The 22,692-nt window shown below is 47.4% G+C and overlaps 1 protein-coding gene across 1 annotated transcript in view; it reads right to left on the bottom strand.

Moving 5' to 3' along the window:
- The window catches only part of LOC119655044, a 136,880-nt gene extending 128,973 nt beyond the window's left edge, over positions 1-7,907 (bottom strand). Inside the window, exon 1 of the mRNA XM_038060729.1 lies at positions 6,605-7,907. Within this exon, the coding sequence (XP_037916657.1) occupies positions 6,605-6,622 (18 nt within the window). The 5' untranslated portion in view covers positions 6,623-7,907. The remainder of the gene's footprint in view (positions 1-6,604) is intronic.
- Between the last annotated feature and the right edge of the window lie 14,785 nt (positions 7,908-22,692).

Raw genomic sequence — 22,692 nt, forward strand, 5'->3', positions numbered from 1 at the left:
ACATAATTTGCACTCTTCTTGTGAAAAACCAAGAGCTTGCATAATTCTTAAACGTAATTTAAAATACATATGTCTTTCAGAGTTCTTAACCGGGGACCTTGTGGCTATCCAAGTCTCATTCGAAGCCGGCAGGAGCACTCGAGAGGCAGTCGTGGGATCGGGATACTTCCCAGGGACGAAATCCGGGCTCCACCGGAACAAGTCGCTAAACTGGTGAAATATTGTGAAAAGAGAGGGTTACCACTTCTCCTCGGCTGCGATGCCAATGCCCACCACAATGTCTGGGGAAGCAGCGACACCAATCGAAAAGCTGAGTACCTTCTTGAATTCATTCTTAACAATAAGTTAGAAATATATAACTTAGGGAACACTCCAACATTTGTGACCAGCACTAGACAGGAGGTACTAGACATAACTCTAGGAAATACTCTAATGAACGGAATGGTCAGGAATTGGAGGGTGTCGGATGAACCCTCTATGTCTGATCACAGGAGAATCAGATTCACCGAAATAAAAAGAATAATAAGGAATCCCAGGAAAACGGATTGGGAATCCTACGCAACGCACTTGAGTAACAACATTGCCCACCTTCAAGGTGTCGTCATTGACGAATATGACGCCAGCTAGCCGGCTAAGACAGTTAAGTCATTAAGGGATGTACCATGGTGGAACCTAGCCAGAATGAGAACAGAGGCACGAAAACTCTTCAACCGGGCAAAACAAACCGGGGACTGGCAGAGGTACAAAAATGCACTAACTGGGGGGAAGCAAAACGGAACAGCTTCAGGAAAATCTGTGAAGGGATCGATCACAAGGCTGTAGCCAAAGACGGGGGAATATCCGCTGTCTGTTTGAAGAAGATGGGACATTTACCGAGAATGAGGAGGGCAGGGTACACCTGCTTCTCAGAGCTCATTTCCCGGGGTCCTACCCCACGGTGGCAGGCGATAACTTTCTGCCTGAGACCCCAACAATGAATAAAAAGAGAAGAAAGGAGAACTGGAAACAAGCAAAAAAGATATGCTCAGTAGCTAGGCTTAAGTGGGGAACTTTTCAACCACTGAAACCTCCCGGAGTAGATGGCATTTTCCCAGCACTAATCCAGAGATGCCTAGGAATTATCTTAGAGTCTCTTCTGAGGGTGGTAAGGGGGAGCATAGCACTGGGATACATACCAAGGGCATGGAGACGGACAAAAGTGGTCTTCATTCCGAAAGCGGGTAAAAAGGATCCTTTTCACCCTAAATCTTTCAGACCAATCTGCCTAACATCGTTCGTACTCAAAACGGTGGAGAAGGTCATAGGCAACTATATTAGAACTAACGCTCTAAAGCGTAAACCCCTACATCACTGTCAAAACGCTTACAGGGTAGGACGGCCAACTGAAATTGCTCTGTATCAGCTGACAGAGGTACTACGGGATGTCATAAAAACAGAAGAAATAGCACTGTACGCTTTTTTGGATATCGAAGGAGCATTCAACAACACATCGCATATAGAGATATCAGATGTCCTGAGTCGCAAGGGAGTGGGAAACACCCTGGCACTCTGGATGGGCAAAATGCTAGAAATCAGACAAATAGAAGTAACAACAGGTACAAATTCTATTGTCATTAACACTACTCAAGACTGTCCACAGGGCGGGGTACTATTGCCGCTGATGTCGAGTATGGTAGTGGACGAACTCCTGGTCGTGCTAACAAATACTGAAATACAGGTCCAGGGTTACATGGACGACATTGTTTTAATCTGTAGGGGCAAATATGAAGATACCCATAGGGTATCCATAACATAGTTATAGGATCCAAACTGGACTAAGGGTTACTAGTGCCTGGTGCAGGAAGGTGAGACTGCGGATCAATCTAGCCAAAACCACCATAGTACCATTCACTAGGAGGTGTAAGCTTGATCACCTGAGAGCTATAAGATTACATGATATGGAGGTGAAACGGGAAACAGGTCAAATATTTGGGAATTATGCTAGACCGAAAATTACTCTGAAAAACACATGTCGGAATGCTACGAGGGCTTTGATGACTTGTAGATCCATAGCAGGAAAAAAATAGGGTTGCAGCCCGAAGATACTACTTTGGATATATACTGCAATAGTAAGGCCAATCGGTAATCTGGGCAGAAAGAACGGAACTCAGCGTACAAGCTCCAAAGGCTGGCTTGCGTGTGTATCAGTGGGGCAATAAGGACATGCCCAACCGCATCCCTGGAGGTCCTTCTGGGCTTAACCCCTCTCCATCCGCACATACAGATGCAGGCAAGGAAGGCAATATTCAGGATGGCCTAGAGCTGCCTAAACCGAAGGAAGTTCGATATTCTTTCTAGGCGATATCCCGAATTACTGATACCAGGGGATAACATGACAACGAGATTTCACTTTGATAACAAGTTGAAACACGTTGGAGTAACAAGGCAAACTGGGAGAGCGTGGTCAGGACATACAACTTAAACCTGATGACTTGGTACACTGACGGATCCCTCACAGCAGAGGGAGCGGGTACCGGTGTCATTGGTCCAAGGAAAATGTACTTTGAGCCAATGAGCAGGAAATGGCGGAAATAAACGACATAGACAAATGTGCCTCCTTTAATCTGCAAAGGGACTACAGGGGGCAGAACATAGCTATTCTCACCGATAGCCAAGCAGCGATCAAGGCACTTAGGTTCAACCAGGCGAACTCTAAACTGGTATGTGAATGCCTTGAGAGACTGAATACACTCGGCTCGTCCAGCAAGGTTTGGATTTCAGACCATGCTGGGTTGGAAGGCAGCGGATGAACTAGCCAAGAAGGAAGCAGGGACGCCTTTACACGGGCCAGAACCCTTCTGTGGAATGGGAAACGGTTTCATGGTTATGACACTAAGAAATGAAGAGGAACGGTTTAGGGAACTATACTGGGCGGGCCTACCAGGGATGGAGCAGTCCAGGGTGCTTATTGGGGGATACGAACCGTTTCAAATTGTTGGCCCCCTACATGAGGATAAACGATTCCGTAGCATACATAACGAAGAAATCTATCAGCGATACCATGACCGTCCGGTTGTGGATGAAATCCCGCTCAATAGGTTACGGTGGGCGGGTCACTCAAGGAAGATGATCCAGCCTGGGAAGTCTATAAGGGCAATATCTATGGTAGAAAAAGAAGACGGGGCAAACTCTGCCTAAGATAGAGCGATGGCGTCGGTCAGGACGCCAGACAGCTTTTAGGAATATCGAATTGGTGGACCTCGGCGCAAAACCGGGATGTCTGGAGTTCCTTATTAAGGCAGGCCTAAACCGGATACCGGTTGTTGCGCCGTTGATGATGAAGAATGGAAGAAGGCAAGAATGATAGAAGGGAAGAATGGTAGAAAGGAAGAATGGTAGAAAGGAAGAATGGAAGAGGCTGCTAGAAGGACTTGGACTAGGATGATTAGACCAGTTGAGCATTGGTAAATTTTAAGAAATGAAAACTCAACATCTCCGTCGCTAGAAGCAATTTTTATTCAGCATATATCGATATCTTGTGAACAATTTGTTCCCTTCTTCAGTGCCGAGTGTATAATTAGGAATATATTAATATATATAATACATATAAATATATAAATTATTTCTAGCGACGGAGACGATATCACGAACACTGACGAGCGGAGAAGCGACTTCACAGACGGAAAAAGGAAGCCTGGGAGGACCAACAGGTCTGTGAACTAGAAAAGTACAGAGAGCAACCGCACCAGGCGCGCAAGTTTTGCCAACAAGTCAACAGGATCAACCCTTATACACTTCGATGTTCATCCTGCCGAGACAAAGAGGGAAATCTGATTTCCGACAGAATGGGCATATTGCAGCGATGGGTTGAGTGCTTTGATGAACTACTGAACAACCAGAACATCGGCGAATTGGAAGTCCCGGCAACTGAAGACGACGGACAAATAATGCCACTATCAAGTTTAGAAGAAATATTCCGTGCAATTCATCGGCTTAAAAATCATAAGTTGCCAGGAGCCGATGGAATTACAGTCGAATTGGTTAAATATGGAGGCGACCAATTACACCAAGTGGTTCATCAACTTGTGCTTGGGACAGCGAATCAATGCCTGACGACTGGCAAAGACGCATTGTCTGTCTCATACATAAAAAGGGAGATATCACACAGTGCAGCAATTATAGAGGTATCACGTTGCTGAGTACCATCTATAAGATATTCTCCACTATCTTGCTAGGCCGGATAGCCTCATGCGCCCAGAACATCATTGGCCCATACCAAAAAGGCTTCACTCCAGGCAAATCAGCAACAGATCAGATTTTCTCTCTACGGCAAGCGATGGAAAAACTGTTGGAATATGGACAACAGTTGCACCATCTGTTCATCGACTTTAGAGCCGCCTATGATAGCATAGTCAGGATAAAACTGTACACGGCCATGAGAGAATTTGGTATCCCGACGAAATTGATAAGACTGACTAGGCTGACCCTGACCTATGTGCGAAGCCAGATAAAAACAGCAGGATCACTCTCAAGACCATTTGACATCAACAACGGCCTACGACAAGGGTTGACCTATCATGCGTCCCCTTTAACCTGGCGCTTGATAAAGTGACCGTGATGCTGAGGTAAATGCGAGGCGTACTATCCTCTTCAAGTCCACCCAACTACTGGCCTCTGCTGATGATATCGACATCATGGGAAGAACCACCCGAGACGTACAAACTGCCTTCATCCAGATCTAGCAGGCGCTGATTGGCGCGAGATCTTGGGCTGCACATCAATGAAGGCAAGACCAAATATATGGTGGCAACGTCAACACCAAAAACCAACCAACCAACGACATCAAACCGCACTGGTCAAACGGGAAGAATAAGGATAGGAGAATACAACTTTGAGACCGTTGATAATTTCTCCTATTCCTCTGAAACTTAGGTTCTTAGCAAAAAAAATTGCGATCTCTTGGCCGCTTTCGAGAGAAGAATCCTCCCAAGAATTTTTGGCCCCCTACATGAGAATGAACGATTCCGTAGCCTACATAACGACGAAATTTATGAGCGATACCATGGCCGTGAGGTTGTGGAGAAAATCCAGCTCAATAGGTTACGTTGGGTAGGTCACTCAATCCGTATGGATGAGGATGATCCATCCCGGAAAGTCGATAAGGGCAAAATCTATGGTAGAAAAAGAAGACGAAGCAGACCCTGCCGGAGATGGAGTGTTGGCATAGGTCAGAACGACAGACAGCTTTTTGGGGATATCGAATTGATAGACCTCGGCGCAAAACCGGGATGTCTGGAGCTCCTTATTAAGGCAGACCTAGATCGGATACCGGTAGTGGCGCCGTTGATGATGATGATGGAGAAGATGTTGCAGAGAGTGGCATACAACAGCCTGTCCCTTTTCGATGAGCTTGCAGATTGTCTATCAGAGCTTGGGTTTTGGTGAGGCGGGTGATGGAGAGTTACCTCCGGAGAGGCTTTTTGATATGAAACAGATAACAGACCAAAAGAATATATGCGGCTCCTTTCTCGGCAGGAGCACTGATGAAGTGGTGATAACTAAAAGGTCTGAGGGTGTAAAATTGAATATTGCACACTATCGGGTGTGGTAGAAATTGTCATCACGGGAATGAATCCTTTGGATCTTCAAGTGAATTCCGAAAAAAGTCACTGACCCCGTGTATTGATAGGATCGAACGGAAACACAAAGAATTGAATTACTACCCCACACAGTTCTTGCGGGACACCATTGATACAGGAAGTACTTGCATCGCTTCCTAGACCCGCAAAGGAAATGCTGCTGAGACCGGAAGCAAATTGAAGTGCACTAACTGCGATGCACGGAAAAATCTAGGATCTGGATCGACTCGGGAAAATGCTTGTTTGTGTAGACCAGATACCTCTCCGCGAAGTAGTACTTCATGGTGGTCCCGTGGGGATATGGGCCGCGAATGGGAGGTTGTTTTAGAGGGACTCAACTACAGAAAGTTTTATTATTAAAGAACATACATTTTTAGGCATCTGATGATGTCATTGGAGAAATAAATATATTTCTTAAGCAAATTTTTCCTTTCCTATCTATGTTGATCTAAGCTCACTTCTATGGAAATTGCAGGTTACAAGTGACCACCTTTCATCCAAAGAGCTCCTGCCCTTAATTCTGCCATCTAATTTGCTTGTTTTGGACTTTCATCTGCCTCCGAAACCCAAACTTCCCTGGCTAGACAAAACCTCTTAAGAAAATGATACAAATGAATAGCCTGCAAGCTTGAAGCAATGTTAAGACCTAGCTCCAGGACATATACTGGACACAAGAAGTTAGATCCTCGTCATCCATGCCGGACCTAGTTAGTCCCTGATTCGCCTTCCGACATTAGATCATCCTCCAACTCCTACAATCTACAAACTCCTGGTAGTCATTCATATTTTTATTCCTGAAAGGACTCTGAATTCCACCAGAAGTTGCTCAGCGATGCCAAGACATTAGCTAAACGCTCCCCAGCTGCTCCTTTGCGTGCCGCTTCAATGAACGGCAACACTACACCCTGGGGTGAGTTCAAGGGCTGCTTCGGGGTGCTGCAAAACGGGCAAATCGTCGTCGTCGTGCAAATTAAATGAAAACGTACCTGTTGCAGTGACGGCATATTGGCTATGTGACAGCTCCCTACGATGACGACGTCTGCGGCCGAAGGGTTGGGGGTAGCGACGTTGGCGCTTATGCCCTTCTGTCCTCCGTCAATGGTGCGAGTGGAGATGACCAAGATGCCGACGTCTTATGCAGACTCGCTCGCGGGGATGAGGACGTTCGTGATTTTCTTCAAGGGGCGGCTGCAAACGGTGGCAAGTGCGCGCGAGAACTCCGAACTACGACCCGAGGGCGGCCGGTATAACCGAACGAGGGCGGAGGCGGGTGGGATGGTATACGTGTGCAGAAAGGGCAAAGGCGTGTGTACCTCTCGACCACGTTGTCTCGTTATACAACGGCAGCACAACAACAACAAACCGCAAACTTTCGAACGGAAAAATTCCTCACAGCTGGCTCGAGGGTGTGGAAGGAACTTTTTTAGATTGCACCCAGCGACTAATCGCGATTTCGCCGGTCTGTCCCTCCAACGAGTCTAGGTGGCCAGCACTCAATGTCCCAGCGGTCGCAGCAACTGTACGGGCCGCAACTCCTGCTTTTTACTATGATTCCGAGAAACGAAGCCACGAAGAAAACAAAAATAATGAGTCCCGCACGGAAACAAAAAAATGCAGTTGCAACTGGTCCGGATTTCTGAGCGGATTTTCCCTTACGCTGCTGCACTCACACAAAACATTTCTTACTTTCTTAACTGACCACGAACAGAAATTAGGAACAAATAGGCGAGTCCCGTTACAGATTGTATGGCGAACTGTGTCGAGAGGAAAGAACTACGAGCGAACCGACGGCGGCAGTAGGAATACAGAATACGGAGTACGGAATACTAGAATAGGACACTGGTCGGAGAAGAGAAGTGGAAACAACTGTACAAAGTACCAACAACACAACCACTCGGACTTGGGACACGCTGTTCAGAGCGTTTGGCCTCCGGTCGACGCCGTCGTCACGCGAATATCTCACTGGATGTCGCGCTGGCTGTCCCTCATGTTGCCTCCCGAGGAAGCGAGTCCTTGCTCCAATCGTCCACAGGCACTTGCGATAATTCCGCAAAATTCACGACCAGGCACTCGCCCGTTACTCGAACGCAATTCCAATCGCGTGTGCAAATTCAGCTCAGCTCAGCTCGGCTCGGCCGTTCACGACTGATTTATTTCGGAGGAAGAACAATTTGCGACTGAACCCGACCACGGAACCCGGCGGAAGACGGACGAGTCGCCACTCACGATTTGCACAATTTCTTGGCTGCCGCTGCTCGGACTGCTGTGCCGCCGACCGTGTCTTGCATCACGGGAAGCTTTGCGGATGCCCGGCGAATGGCACACGCCGATTGCAGCGTGCAGCGCACAGATGATTGCAGACCGGGTTACCAGACGAGCTTTGTCCTTTCGGCGTGACGGGGCGAAAGTTGTTAACGGTGAATCCCCGGATGGTAGGTAGCGAAGTTTGCTTTCGGATGCAGTTGGCGTGAGCAGGATTCCCGGAATGGCAAAGCGCGGCGTGAAATGTGCGCGCAAGACGACTGAAAAACAAAAGAGCAACGAAATCTAAGATGCAGATTTTTTTCTATTTACGGACGCATAGGTACATACATATGATTGCAATAGAGATGTAGATATGAATGTAAGTTTTAATGGTTTTGTGTAAACACAAAACCTTATTAAAATCGGTTTACTGTCTTTTTAAGGTTTTGTGTGCCTCTGAGCAGAGCTCCTTAAAGCATTTTCTCTTGCTTCGCTGGATGGCGAGCTTGAGGGTTTGGCGGGCTGCCTTGTAGGCGCACTCTTTCTGCCCTTGATCGACTCTACCTACGCCCTATGAGCCGCTCTTCTGGCTCGGTGGCAGACTGATCGAAGACCGGTCAGTTCATCATTCCACCAGTAGTTTGGTCTTCTACGGGGGAATGAGCACCTCCTTGGCATGGACGCGTCACATGCTTTGGCGATGCATTGAGCCAGACAGACGGCTCTTTCCGTAGAGGCGCCTGCTCCATCAGGTTGATCTAACCACACCTTTATGAAGGTCTGCTCATCCAAAGATTTTGCAGACCAGCCTGAAACCTTTTTCGGTTTTGGGCATGATAGCTCTTTGCCCTGTCGCTCGACACATGTCTCAAAGAAGATTGCCTGGTGATCGCTGTGGGTGTAGCGTTCGCTGACGCACCAGGACATACCACGCGCCAGCGCAGGGCTGATAAAGGTCAGGTCTACAACCGAGCCTGACCCCTCTTTCTGAAAGGTGTTTACGGCACCTTCGTTAGCCAAAACCATGTCCAGCTGCGCAAAAGCCTCTAATAGACTGCGCCCCTTAGCATTTGATTCTCTGCTACCCCACTCTAGGGCCCAAGCATTGAAATCACCAGCAATCACCTTTGGACTTCGTCCCCTTGCGTCGAGAACAAGATTATCAAGCATTTGCTCGAATTCAGGCAGTGTCAAACTTGGTGGGGCGTAGCAGCTGTATACATATACACCACTTATTTTCGCCCACACAAAGCCACTGGCTGCCTGACTTGCAGTACATTGTATGGCTTGTCGACCACAAGCCCATATCGCCGCTCCACCAGTAGAATCTGTGACCCAGACGCCACCGTGGCGGTTTTTGTACGGTTCACTTATGATGGCAACCTCCATCTTAGATTCGAACGTGGTCTGCTCAAGTAAATCCTGAGCGACCCTGCAATGATTGAGGTTTATTTGAATAAACCTCATTTTCTCCTTGCAGTGAGCGCCTTCCTAAATTCCGGACATTTGGCACTTCCGGCAATGTGCCGGTTATCCTGTCCCTCTTTGGCTACGGACAATAGGCATTTGGGGTCCCTATTGCACTCTCTGGCAATATGGCGTTTCTCCCCACACCTTCCGCATCGATCGGACCGATCAATGTTGCTGGTGAATGCCTTCGCGAAGTGCCCAAACATGAGGCATTTAAAGCACCTCTTTAGTGACGTTTGCTCCCTTAAACGGCAAACAACCCATCCAATCCGAACCCTTCCGGCAGCTATTATAACAACATCTGCGCTGCCTCCGCTGGCACTCGTATGGTGGCCGTTTGAATGCCACCATAGGCTTTCCGTAGACCGACAACAGACTCCTCTGTAAGTTCTTTCAACTTGAATTGCTCCTTCAGAGCAGTAAAAATTTCTCCTTTCGATGTAACTTCATCGAGATCCTTACATTGTATATAGATCTCATGTTTTTGGGCACGCACTGCGGCATTCTCCCCAAGTGAGTTTTTCACTTGAGTGCGAAAGTCATCAGTTTTGCCACCGCTGGATCTTTTCAGCTCGAACCTGAGATCCCCTTTCTGAGTTCTTCGGATTCTGTTCACATTTCCGCTCAGATCTTTTAGGTCGGGATCAGCTTTGATCTTTTTGAGTATCTCCGCGTAGGACAAATTACCCTTACTGGAGATAACAATCGCATCTGGACGAGTTCGCACTTTTGCTTTTCGTTTCGCTTTTTTGTTGGTTACTTTAGTCCATCCATCGTTTTCGTTCGTCTTGGGCTTCGCAACGCTGGTCGAGTTTCCTAGATTCGCTGTATGCTTTCCTCCTTCTGAACTGTTGGTGTTGGTTTTCAGGATGTCTTGTCCGCCTTTTTTTCTCTTAGGCGCCTGCTGATTATTTAAAGGATCCCCCTCTTTTTCACGTACTCGCTTATTTCGCTGGGATTCGATGGTAGTACGGTTAGGTGTCACTTGGGTCGCTTGTGATACTGTTGGCACAGCGGGGTTCGGCGTGTTGTTATTATTCTTCTCCTCCATCTGTGATCTATTATAGAGGACTCTAATGGCCCTCACCATATTCTTTATGGCTTGGTGCACGTTGTGCTTGTCCTTGATAAACTCGGACAGCTCAACTATTTTTGCCCCAAGCTGGGTGAAGGGTAATTCCTACGGATCGGGACTCTGCTCCCTTGCCTGTACTTTATGCTTCATCGTCTTCGGATTGGTGGAGATTTCAAAGTTGACGAGCTTCTTTTGAATGGATCTTTTCCTTGTTCCTGGAGCACCTCCTGCTGTCGCGCATCTTGAACATATGCGGTGGGTGTTATTACGTTTTTGTCGTCCAACGATCTGCCTTCAGTTCATCTTTGCTTGGTCTTGTTGCTGGTGTTCTCGGTAAGGTCGTACTTCGCTTGAACACTTCCTTCTCCAGATCCAAATCACTTGTAACATTATATGCCAAGGTGGCCAAATTGTCCACCACCGAGGCACTGCGGTCGAGCGATATCGACAACCGGGAGCCCACTTGCTCACTCCCAAAAGCCGCCGGTACTGGGGTTCCGAGCCCCTGCACCGTAAGTTTCCTCCTTCTCCCGTCTTCCATGGTGGTTTTATGTTCTGAGTATCCTTCCCATAGCCACTTTGGTCCGCGCACCAGAGATGAGCAAACATTAGCCCATGCACAGTCAGAAAAGAAAAGTGCATGAACACATATTTACACATCAATAATAATAATAATCGTTGGCACAACAATCCATATTGGATCAGGGCCTTGAAGTGTGTTAGAGCACTTCATTCAAGACCGTAACGGTACACTACAGTACACTGCAGGAGGCAATGTGGTCAGCATTGCGCTCGACCGAGATTATTACCCTGATTTGACTCAGGTACTCATTCACAGCTGAGTCGACTGGTATCCGACGTCAAATCACGATACAAATCACACAGCCACCAGTGAGATTCGAACCGCGACATTCCGTACGATAGCCTTGTGCTCTAACCACGCAGCTATCCGGACACACTTACACATCAATAGGTATGCCCCAATCCGCCAGCTGGGTCGCGCCTGATGGGAGATCTGGCCACTCCTCACAGGCTGTCTGTCTGTCTTTTTTTTTTATACGTTGGAAGGTGGAAAGGTTCAAAATCTACCGCTGGCTCTTGCCATACGGTTACGTGAGACTTTTACTCACTAAAACCACCTCCTTCTGCTTCGCTTACCCCGCGGGACTGCCATTTCGGCAGGATCAGTTACGAACTGCGCCTCGTGTCGTTATTTGTAACTTTCCTCCGAAGCTCCTTCTTCCTCAGCAGATTGTGGATCGCCTTCATTAATTTTTCCACCGCCCTCTAAGATGTTTCAGAGGCTAGCATGTGGTCCACGATTTTCTCGGATGTTAACCGTGCCCCGGCGTCAATTTCCGCCTCCACTCTGTGTGCGGCGAACCGCGGGCAGTTAAAAACAACATGTTTCGCATCCTCAGGAATCATCACGCATGTCGGGCAATCTGGGGAGTCGTCATGCCTGAAGCGATAAAGATAAGCACAGTACCCTCCGTGTCCGCTTAGGAATTGAGTTAGGTGGTAACTAACCTCAACGTGCCTTCGTTTGATCCATTTAGTGACATCTGGAATAATCCTGTGTGTCCAGTGTCCTTTAGGTGAATCGTCCCATCTTTTTTGCCATTCCAAAATAGATTCACTTCGTGCCAATTGCCAACGATAGGTATATGACTCGCCAATTGCCTATGTTGGGTCATAGAGGCGTCGACCCTCGTTCGCCAAGATGTCGATGGGGATCATCCTTGCTATCATACAAGCTGCTTCGTCTGATGTTGTAGGGTAAGCACACGATGTTCGCAATGCACTCAGTCGGTGTGGGGCTGCGATTTTTCTTCTATTTGCTTCCAACTTCAAAGACTGTGCCCAGACTGGAGCTGCATAAAGCAAGATGGAGCTGACAACTTTCGAGATCAGGAGCCGACGGCATTGTCTAGGGCCCCCTATATTTGGTAACATTCTTGCCAACAATATAGCCACTTCGCAAGCCTTGGTTGCTAAATTTTCAAGATGGGATTTGAATGTCAGACTTTGGTCAACCATGACTCCTAGATATTTAAGCGTTGGCTATGACTGTATGATGTACTCACAAATCCTGACCTTTATCGACGTTTGCTTCCTTCGCTTGGTGATTAAAACTACCTCGGTTTTATGCCCCGCGAGCGTCAGACCAGCTTCCTCTAGCCAAGACCTGATTTAAAAAAATGCCTCGTTTGTGAGTACCTCGATCTCATCAATATCTTGTGCCACGATAGTCACTCCGATGTCGTCTGCGAAGCCAATGATTGTCACTCCTTTGGGCAGTTGCACTTTTAAAATTCCGTCATACATTATTATCCACAGGAGAGGACCGAGGACTGATCCTTGTGGAACTCCGCAGGTTGTTTAATACGTCTTAGGTCCATCGTCCGAATCGTAACACAATATCCTCTCCCGGAGAAATTCCATGACCATGTGCACCAGGCATTTAGGAGCGCCCAGTTTGGCTAAAGTCGTAATTATTTTGCTCCATTTTGCCGTGTTAAAGGCATTTTTCACGTCGAGAGTAACTACCGCGCAAGATTTATTGGCCTCCACTGCTTTTTCCGCAATCTCCGTTACCGTGCTGATGGCATTGACAGCGGATCTTGCCTTTCGAAATCCGAACTGCCTGTCTGAGAGACCACCCTCCTTTTCTGTGATTGGTACAAGCCCATTGAAGATAACCCGTTCGAAGAGTTTGTTGATGCCGTTTAGCAAGCATATAGGCCTATAAGATGAAGGATTACCCAAAGGTTTATTTGGCTTCGGGATTAGCACAAGCTTCTGTTTCCTCCACTTTTCCGCGAAAATCCCATCTTTGAGACACGTCGTAAATGTTTCAGCGAACCACCTTGGAACTGTTTTGACGGCCACTGTCAGTGCTTTATTCGGAATGCCATCTAAACCTGGGGCTTTATTTTCGGCAATCTTCTTCGCGGCTTCCAGGACTTCTTCAGTGGTTTCCTCGGGAATTTCATCGGGATCTATCTGGACATTTGGGTAAATTCGATTCACTTGAAACTTGTGGGATGAGAGTACTAATGATATTCCGCAGCAAATCAGGGTTGGTTATCGGTGGCGAGCGTTCACCCTTTATTGATGCCATGACTGCCTTGTATGCACCTCCCCATGGGTCGGAGTCCGCTTCCTTGCATAACCTCTTGAAGTGGTCAGTTTTACTTCTAGAGATGGCTGCTTGCAGTTCTTTCCTCGTCTTCTTGTATCGGTTGTGCAATCCTTCAGACTCAGGCCGATTTCTGATGCGTTGGCTATGTCTCCTGGCTTTCAGGCAAACTTTGCGAAATTCATCGATTTCGCCATTTCACCAGAAGTTGCACATTCGTTTCTTGAGTACAGTGCAGAGTGGCATGGAAGCGTCACATGCTTTTTGTATCCTTTCAAGAATCTGCGTCACCTTTTCTTCTGCGTTTCCCATCGGCATCGATTTCTGCAGAAGTATTTCCTCGAATATTTTCTTGTCAAGTTTTTTGGACGTCCAACCCGCTACTGCAGCTCTCTTGATACGTTTTACATCTGTCCTACGCTCTATCTGGAAGATGATAGCCTGATGGTCGCTGTTCGTATATTTCTCGCTCACCTGCCATCGGAGATCCTTATATAATGTGTCGCTAATAAACGTAAGGTCTATAACCGATCCCATATCCCGTCTCCGAAAAGTATTGGCGCCACCAGCATTTGCCAGAACGACATTCAGACGTGAAAATGCTTCGAGCAATATGCGGCCTCTTGTATTTGTTTCGCGGCTACCCCAATCTTCGGCCCAAGCGTTAAAATCGCCAGCTATTATTATTGGGTTGTAGCGGCTTGCTTCGGAAGCTAATCTTTCCACCATCAGTACGAATTCATTTAGCGTGAGACTGCCTGCCAGTGGTTTTAATTCAGCTGTAGGAATTTCATTTATGATAAGCTGAAATCGCCTTCTTGAATGCCGGACATTTGTAACTGCTTGTGATATGGTCGATGTTAGTCTCCTGTCTTTCTCTATATAGCAGGCATTTAGGATTTGCATTGCACTCTTTGGCAATATGCCCTTCCTCTCCGCATTTTCGGCGCAACTTGGACCTATCGTACTTGCTCATATAGTTTCTTGAAATGTGTCCAAATTCTAGGCATTTGAAACATCTCCTTGGCGATATCTGCTCTCTCAGTCGACAGCTGACCCAACCAACGCGGATTTTACCAACAGCAACAGCTTTTTTCGCCGCTTCGAATAGCAAGGCTATTGTGGCCGTTGGAGTACCATCATATGCATTACGTAGCCTGATCACATTGGACCCAAGGATAGACTCTAGCCCAAGTTGACTCTTCAAGGCCTCGCAGATCTCCGCTTTTGTGGTAATATCATCCAGGTCCTTGCACTCAATCAGCATTGAGTCCTGGCTCACCTTTACTTCCGTTGCTTTACCCAATGATAATTCGATCTTCTTATGGAGATCGTAAGACTTACTCTCCCCAGGCCTAAGCTCAAGGAGTTAATCGCCTTTCTGCGTGAGTCAACTTTGCTGTGGACCTTCCAACCAGGGCAAAGTGGGAGACCGGCGGCGTGTTGCAAGACTATGACACGGTATTCTTTACGAACGGATCAAAGATGGCCTATGGAGTCGGCGCGGGGGTTTTCTCGAATACACACGGTGTATCCAAGTCGTATGGTCTCCTAGGTGAATTCCAGGCGGAAGTACTGGCGATATTGGAAGTCTGTCGATGGCTGGAGCGTGATTCGAGCCCCAAGCGTAACATAGCCATTCTAACAGACAGCCAAGCGGCTATCAAGGCCTTGTACTCAACGACGACATCTTCCCGGTTGGTGGGGCAGTGCAGAGACGCGCTCAACCATCTGGGCGGCACGCTCAAGATCACTCTCCTCTGGGTTCCCGGGCATAGGAACATAGAGGGGAATGAGCGCCCTGACGGATTGGCCAGGCAAGGCTCTGCTCTTGGCAGTCCTTTGGCGAATACAGTCGGTGTTCCGCTGGCGACTGTCGGGGGCCGAGTCTACTCGCACCGCGGGCCTGAGATGGCGAAGGCTTACAAGCTGTGCCAAATCAAGGAGAATTTGGTTCGCTTATAACATAGCCCGATCACGAGAGCTCCTGTGCCAGACGCGTGCAAATGCATTCAAGATTACGGCGGTCTGCACGGGGCACTGGCCCATAAGGGACCATGCCGCTAGGATCGACTTACCCTACAACTCGCATTGCCGAAGCTGCGGAGAAGGAAGGGAAACCCTCATGCACTTTCTCTGTGATTGCCCAGCTCTGGCTCGAGTCAGGCTGCGGACACTGGGTAAACCATTCTTTGGGGACCTGAGTGAGATTTCTAGCTGCAGGGTCGGAGAGCTGCTTTCCTTCGTGAATGCTCTGAAGATCCGAGCCGGCTGGACTCTGCTTCCCTGTTCCTATAACAACAGTCACGGTCTTAGGAGTTTGTGGCATCAAAACGGCGCACCAAAGCGCTAATTGGGCTCCTAGGAGCGGCCACTGATACCTACTTACCTCCTGCGTGAGTATTATCCTGTTCACGTGTTCACCCAAGTCCTGGAGGGAACTGTCTGCCTTAACCTTCCGCATATGTCAGCTCGCTTGTTATTTTTATAATCAGGGCACCTGGCCGCGATCTCTTTTGCGGCTTTCCTCTTTTCTCTACTTTAGTCCAAGTAGACTGGTTGATACGTTTCTCCAGATAGTTCAGTAAACTTTCACTAGGTAAGACCGTTGATTGCGCCGGTTGTATTTTCCCCTTCTTACGTTTTGGAGTTCGCTCTGGGGATTCGCTGTTAGTATCCCTATGCCGTTTGCGGGGCTCTGATGTTTCTTTCCCGTCTTGAAGGCGATCCACTGCTGTGTTTTCACCTCTAGTCCGGGTCCTCACCGGGGGTATTGGACTTTGAAGACGTACTCCAAAAACTTTTTTCATCAAATATAGTCATGTGGGATATCAAATTAAAGGTCTCGATTAGTACTTTTTGAAGCCGGTCTTAGTTTTGACATTTGTTGGAAAGGTGGGGAGTACGGGGGGTTGAAAGTGATCATTTCTTTAACGAACCCATCCTCAGAAACTACACAACCGAAAAATCCGATATTTTCACATAATACCTGGTTGTTCAATAAGTTCTGCGGTTCGATAAAAAAAACACAATTTTATGGTTTGAAATATACTTTATTATTCAGTATAGCCTCCGTGAACTTCAACACACTTGTTTCAACGAGATTCCAATTTATGAATTCCATCCCTGAAGTGAGAATCTGGAAGGGCAGAAAAATGCGCTTCCACAGCTGTTATGACCTAATCATTTGATGAAAAACGTTTTCCACGCATGAATTTTTTAGGTTTGGAAACAGATAGAAGTCGCTATAGACCAAATCTGTTGAATACTTTGGATGCTCCAACAATTCGAACTTGAATTCATGGATTTTAGCCATTGTCAAAATATTCTTGTAACAATGCACCATTGTCCTGATGAAAAATAATTTTTTTCTTCTGCAAACCGGTTTTTTTTTTACGATTTTTTTCTTTTAGCGGGAATAAAAGGTTACAATGATATTCAGAATTTACTGTATTACAAGTTTGCAAGTAATCCACAAACAAAGTTCATTTTGCTTCCCAAAAAAACTGATGTTAACACCTTCTTGGCCGATTTCTGGACACGAACTCGTTTCGGAGCCGAAGAACTAGGTTCACACCACTCTTTAACCTCTTGTTTTGATTCAGAATCATTGTGATAGACCCAAGTCTCATCCATAGTGATGAATCGACCCACAAAATCCATTTTATCCTTTTGAAAACGCTCCAAATGTTGCTGAGAGTTTGTTTTTGTTCCATTGTTAGCGAATGCGGCACCCATTGCGTACACAGCTTTCTGCAACCCAATACTTCAGTTACCCAGTTTTACACTGGCTATGGTATCATAGGCGCCTTTAAAGTCGATGAATAGAAGGTGCAACTAATGTCCATATTCCAACAGTTGTTCCATCGCTTGCCGCACAGAGAAAATCTGATCTGTTGCTGATTTCCCTGGAGTGAAGCCTCTTTGGTATGGGCCAATGATGTTCTGAGCGTATGGGGCTATCCGGCCTAGCAAGATAGAGAAGTATATCTTATAGATGGTACTCAGCAACGTGATACCTCTATAATTGCTGCACTATGTGATATCCCCCTTTCTATGTATGAGGCAGATAATGGCCCGTTGCGACTTATGGTTTTTAAGCCGATGAATTGCACGGACTGTTTCTTCTTGCTTAGTGGTGGCAGCATTTGTTCGTCGTCTTCAGTTGGCGGGACCTTCAACTCGCCGATGTTCTTCTCAACCCATCGCTCCATTCTGTCGGAAATCAGATTTGCCTCTTTGTCTTGGCAGGATGAGCATCGAGGTGTGTAAGGCTTCATCCTGCTGACTTGTTGGTAAAACTAGCGCGCCTGGTGCGGTTGCTCTCTGTACTTTTCGAGTTCACAGACCTGTTGGTTCTCCCAGGCTTCCTTTTTCGGTCTGTGAAGTCGCTTCTCCGCTCGCCGGAGTTCTTGATAAGTCTCTGCGCGTGCCCGCGTTCTTTGAGAATGCCAGATTACTTGTGTGTGTGTGTGTGTGTGTGTGGTGGGGAGAAGCTACAGCTTCTGAGCACTCAGGCCGTGGTGGCCCATTGTACTCGCGTCCCCCGTCTAACGGAATATTCCGGATTCGTTAACGTATCGTAGGATTTCCGTTAGTGGATGTGATGCTACCCGTCGTAATTGGAGAACATCGGCACCAAAGATTTGATGCCTGATGCGTCCGTAGGCGGGGCATTCACATAGGAAATGCTCCGTGGATTCCGCTTCCTCATTACAGGAGGGACACGTATCATCTTCGGTAATTCCTATTCTGAACATATGCCCAGCTAGTGAATTATGGCCAGTCAGAATGCCCACAATACACCTGCAAGTCCTCCTGCTTTTCGACAGGATAAACTTTGCGGTACGTATGTTGGGTTCTGGCAGGAAAAGTTTGGTGTGTCGAGCAGCATTAAGGCTCTGCCACCTGTCATTATGGGAAACTTGTTCCCAGTTTTTGAAAACAGATTTAGCCAATGCTACTGATACCCCAATTGCTGGCTCCGGTCCCGGCATAGGGAAGATTGACCCCTCTTTCGCTAAAGCGTCCGAGATTTCATTTCCTTCTATGCCACAGTGACCAGGTACCCAGAGTAGTTCCACCGTATTGAATCTAGACATAGAATTCAATCGGTTTCTGCATTCCTGAACAATTTTCGAGGTGATCAAAGGACTGCTCAATGCCCTCAGTGCAGCTTGACTGTCACTGCAGATTGCGATGCGCCTGCCCTTCAACCGCTCGTCAATCACCCAGTTTGCCACCCTTAGGATCGCATAAACTTCGGCTTGAAAAACCGTTGCATATTGTCCCAAAGGAAAAGCCCACTTCTCGTTTTTATTCGAGAGGTAGACTCCGGCTCCAGAACCCTCTTCTGTTTTTGAGCCATCGGTGTAGAAGACTTCCGTATATCCCTCCACGCATTCCTCTGGGTCTTCCCAGTCCTCTCTACGCTTCAGGGTAACTACATATCTTCTACCAAACAGATGTATGGGGACACGAGAATCGGAAGGCATTGTAAGAACTGGATTCAGTCCTCCCAGTAACTCTTCCAATGCTCTGTGCCCCCCACATCCGTTGTTTTCCCATAGATCTAATCGAATTAGCCTATGAGCTGCTCTCATTGCAGTGCTTTGAATAAATATATCCAGGGGCTGCAAATTGAGTAGTGCATTCAGAGCTGCGCCGGATGTCGTGCTCATGGCACCAGTGATACCCAGACAAACAGTTCTTTGCAGTGCGGCTAGTTTACGGTGAAAACCTTTTTGTCTCACCTTAACCCACCACACTACGGATGCATATACGAACATCGGCCTAATGATGGCAACGTATATCCACATTACCACATGAGGCCTGAGTCCCCATGTCGAGACAAAGGTCCGTCTGCACAGCCCATAAGCTGTGAGAGCTCGTTTCATCTTTACCTCTACATGTTTGTTCCAAAGAAGTTTTTTATCTAGAGTAACCCCCAGGTATTTCACTTCTTCGGAGAGTTGAAGGGTAGTACCCCTCATCTCAGGGAGGCAAAGTCCATCCAGTTTTCTCCTTTTTGTGAATAAAACCATTGTGGTTTTATTTGGATTAACTGACAAACCATGTCTAAGGCACCAGCTGTCTATCAAATCAACGGCACGCTGTATATTCCTACACACCGTTCCAAGATCCCGATCAACAGCAAGTACAGCCACGTCATCAACATAAGCTTGAGCGTGTATTGGCAAATTTTGCAGTTCGCATAGCAGTGAGTCGATCAGCATACTCCACAGAAGCGGCGAAAGCACACCTCCTTGGGGGCAGCCCTTCGTTGCCTCCGTAGTCAGGTAGCGATCGACCCCTACCTCAGCGCACAGCAATCTTTGCGTTAGCATAGCATGGATCCACTTAATTAAAGCATCATCAACACCATGCGCTCTGGCGGCATCACAAAGTTTTTCAAAAGGCGCACAGTCAAAAGCCCCTTCAATGTCCACAAACACCCCCAACGCGTACTCACCATTCAAAGTTGCATCCTCTATCTTTGTGACCAAAGAATGAAGAGCAGACTCACAGGACTTTCCACGTTGGTAAGCATGTTGGTTTTCACTAAGTGGGTGTGACCTAAGTGCCTTTCCACGAATGTGACGCTCCACCAGTCTCTCCAAACCTTTCAGCAAGAATGAAGTCAAGCTGATCTGTCTGAAGTTCTTTGGATTAGAATAGTCATCTTTCCCAGGTTTCGGTATGAAAACTACTTTAACCTGTTGCCAAGAAGAAGGCACGTAGCCCAGAGCAAGACATCCTCGATAAATATTTCTTAGAGGTCGCTCTAAATGCTCCATACCCTCCTTTAGCATTGCCGGATAGATGCCATCCATGCCAGGTGCTTTGAAATGTTCAAAGGACAGTATCGCAGCTCTCACCTTTTCAAGGGTAACAACCGCTTTCGCAGTGTTCCAGTTCCTTTTGCAACACTTGCGTGTTGAAGGGGTTGCAAGAACCGTCTACTCTCCCCCTACCACTTCTCTCACCCGTTCCCCCGGGTGGTGTACTTCCAGGAGGGTCTGTACTGAGTCCAGTCTGGAGTTCGTGAAAGTACCGTCGGGTTTTCTAAGAGAATCCAACTTGGCCGACTCATCCCTTTTGAGGACTCTGCACAGCCTTGAAGTCTCCCTTTCGCCTTCCAGTTCCTCACAGTACGCTCTAAAGGAGTCTCGTTTCGAGCACCTCACGAGCCTCTTATATTCACGTTGTGAGTTCCTGAAATTTAACCAGTCTTCGTTCTTGTTACTTTTGCAAGCACGATTTAGAAGTCGCCTGGTTGATTTCCTGAGTTTTTGCAGTTCTCGGTTCCACCAAGGAACTGTTTTACCGCTTTGGCCTCGGGAAATAGGACAAGCCTCTTCATAACACTCTAAAAGTGTGTAGTTCAGAGTTTTCAATTCATCTTCCAGCACCAAAGGAGTCCTTAGTCGCCTAGGGAACTGTACTTTATTGCCAAGAAGTTCATTGAACTTTGCCCAATCCGTTTTCCTAGGGTTCCGTCTTTGTACTGCAGACTGTTCGCCCGCAATAGTCAGATTGAATTCCAGATATCGGTGATCTGACAGTGAGACCTCGTCTAGCACTCGCCAGTGTGTAATCAACTCTAACAATTTTGGGGTACAGATTGTTAGGTCAATTACTTCGCTTCTTCTCGGTCCCACGAACGTAGGGGCGCACCCCACGTTTGCAGTCATAAGACCAGCTGAAGTGATGAAATCAAATAGCTTCTCTCCTCTTGGATTGCATTTGCTACTGCCCCAACAAATATGTTGAGCATTCGCATCGCAACCTATTAAGAGTTCGAGACCACTTGATTCTGCATACGCCACCAGATCCCTAAGTTCTTGCGTCGGTGGAGGATACAAAGAATCATAGGGTAAATAAGCGAAGGCAACTATGATGTTTTTCCTCTCGCCATTTATCTGGTATTGTATGATGACCGTAGCTAAGTCCTGGGAACAATATTGTCTCAGCATAGTTGCCTCTAACCGTCTTGACATCAGGACGCAAGCTCTCGGTCTTATGGATCTTTCGTCGTAGAAGATCCTAGCCCCCTTTACTGATCCAATACCACAGATTCTGTTGAATCGAACCCACGGTTCTTGCACCAGAAAGATATAGGGGAAATCCTGTAGCTTTGTCATTCTCGCTGCCAACAGGTAGGAGGGAGCTTTGGCATGCTGCAGGTTGATTTGACCAATCTTTATGTTTTTCGACATAAACTTAGTCTATTGTCTTATAGAAAACAGTTAGAAGCGTATGCGGCAGTCCGCGTATGACGGGGTTTCCCCCACACCGTACCGCCAGAGACTCGATCCCCTCGTGATTGATTTCTCTGAGAAAAGCCGTATTTGGGAGTACCGCAATTCCCATGTTCTCATCCACGAAAGATCTCACCTCATCCCGCAGAGCATTCGTCTGTTTTCTACTTAGCACCTTACTTGGTTTGCGGTGTCCGGGTTGCATAGATTCGATCACTCGAACTGGCATCAAGTCAGTTTCGTTCACATCTCTGGCTTCCCTTCCTTCCGCCTGTTCCTTGGAAGGTGTAGGAGAAGTTACTAGCAGGTAGGATTCACTCTGTAGTCCCTTCCCCAGTGCGAGCCCCCGTACGGGGGTTCCGCCCCTGTATGCACTATCCTCCGCGCACGTCTCCATTGTGGGAGAGCGCACCGAAGATGCTGCAATTTGCTCTATATTGTGTGAGTCGAAGACCATCATTGTTCTTCGCTCTCAAAATGGAGATGATGCCCTACATTCTCCTGATATGACTGAATTTCAGTCTATATAGGAAAAAGTGGAGCACCATATGGTGACTTCCCCTGAGTACATTCAGACTCTGTTGGTCCAGTTCGAATACCAAGTTGAAGCCCTCCACGTTTGTAGATTGGTCCTTCCTGGCACTCATGAACTTTACCCTCCAGTGCCCAAAGTCCATGCCCGGGTTCTGTTCACCCAGCAAGCGGATGATGTCCTCTGCCTTCCTCCGAGGGTCCGGTAACCAACATCCGACATGTTCTGTCCTGCGTAGCTCAGTGTTCACAATAGTGAACTTGGGCCGACCGCCGGAACTCAAAGTTGGGATTACCTGCTGGAGCCACTTTAAGGCAGCCTCGTCAGCGCACTCCAAATGTAGAAGCCCA

Source organism: Hermetia illucens, chromosome 1, assembly GCF_905115235.1.
Source record: "Hermetia illucens chromosome 1, iHerIll2.2.curated.20191125, whole genome shotgun sequence".
In the NCBI taxonomy this organism is placed as follows: Eukaryota; Metazoa; Arthropoda; class Insecta; order Diptera; family Stratiomyidae; genus Hermetia; species Hermetia illucens.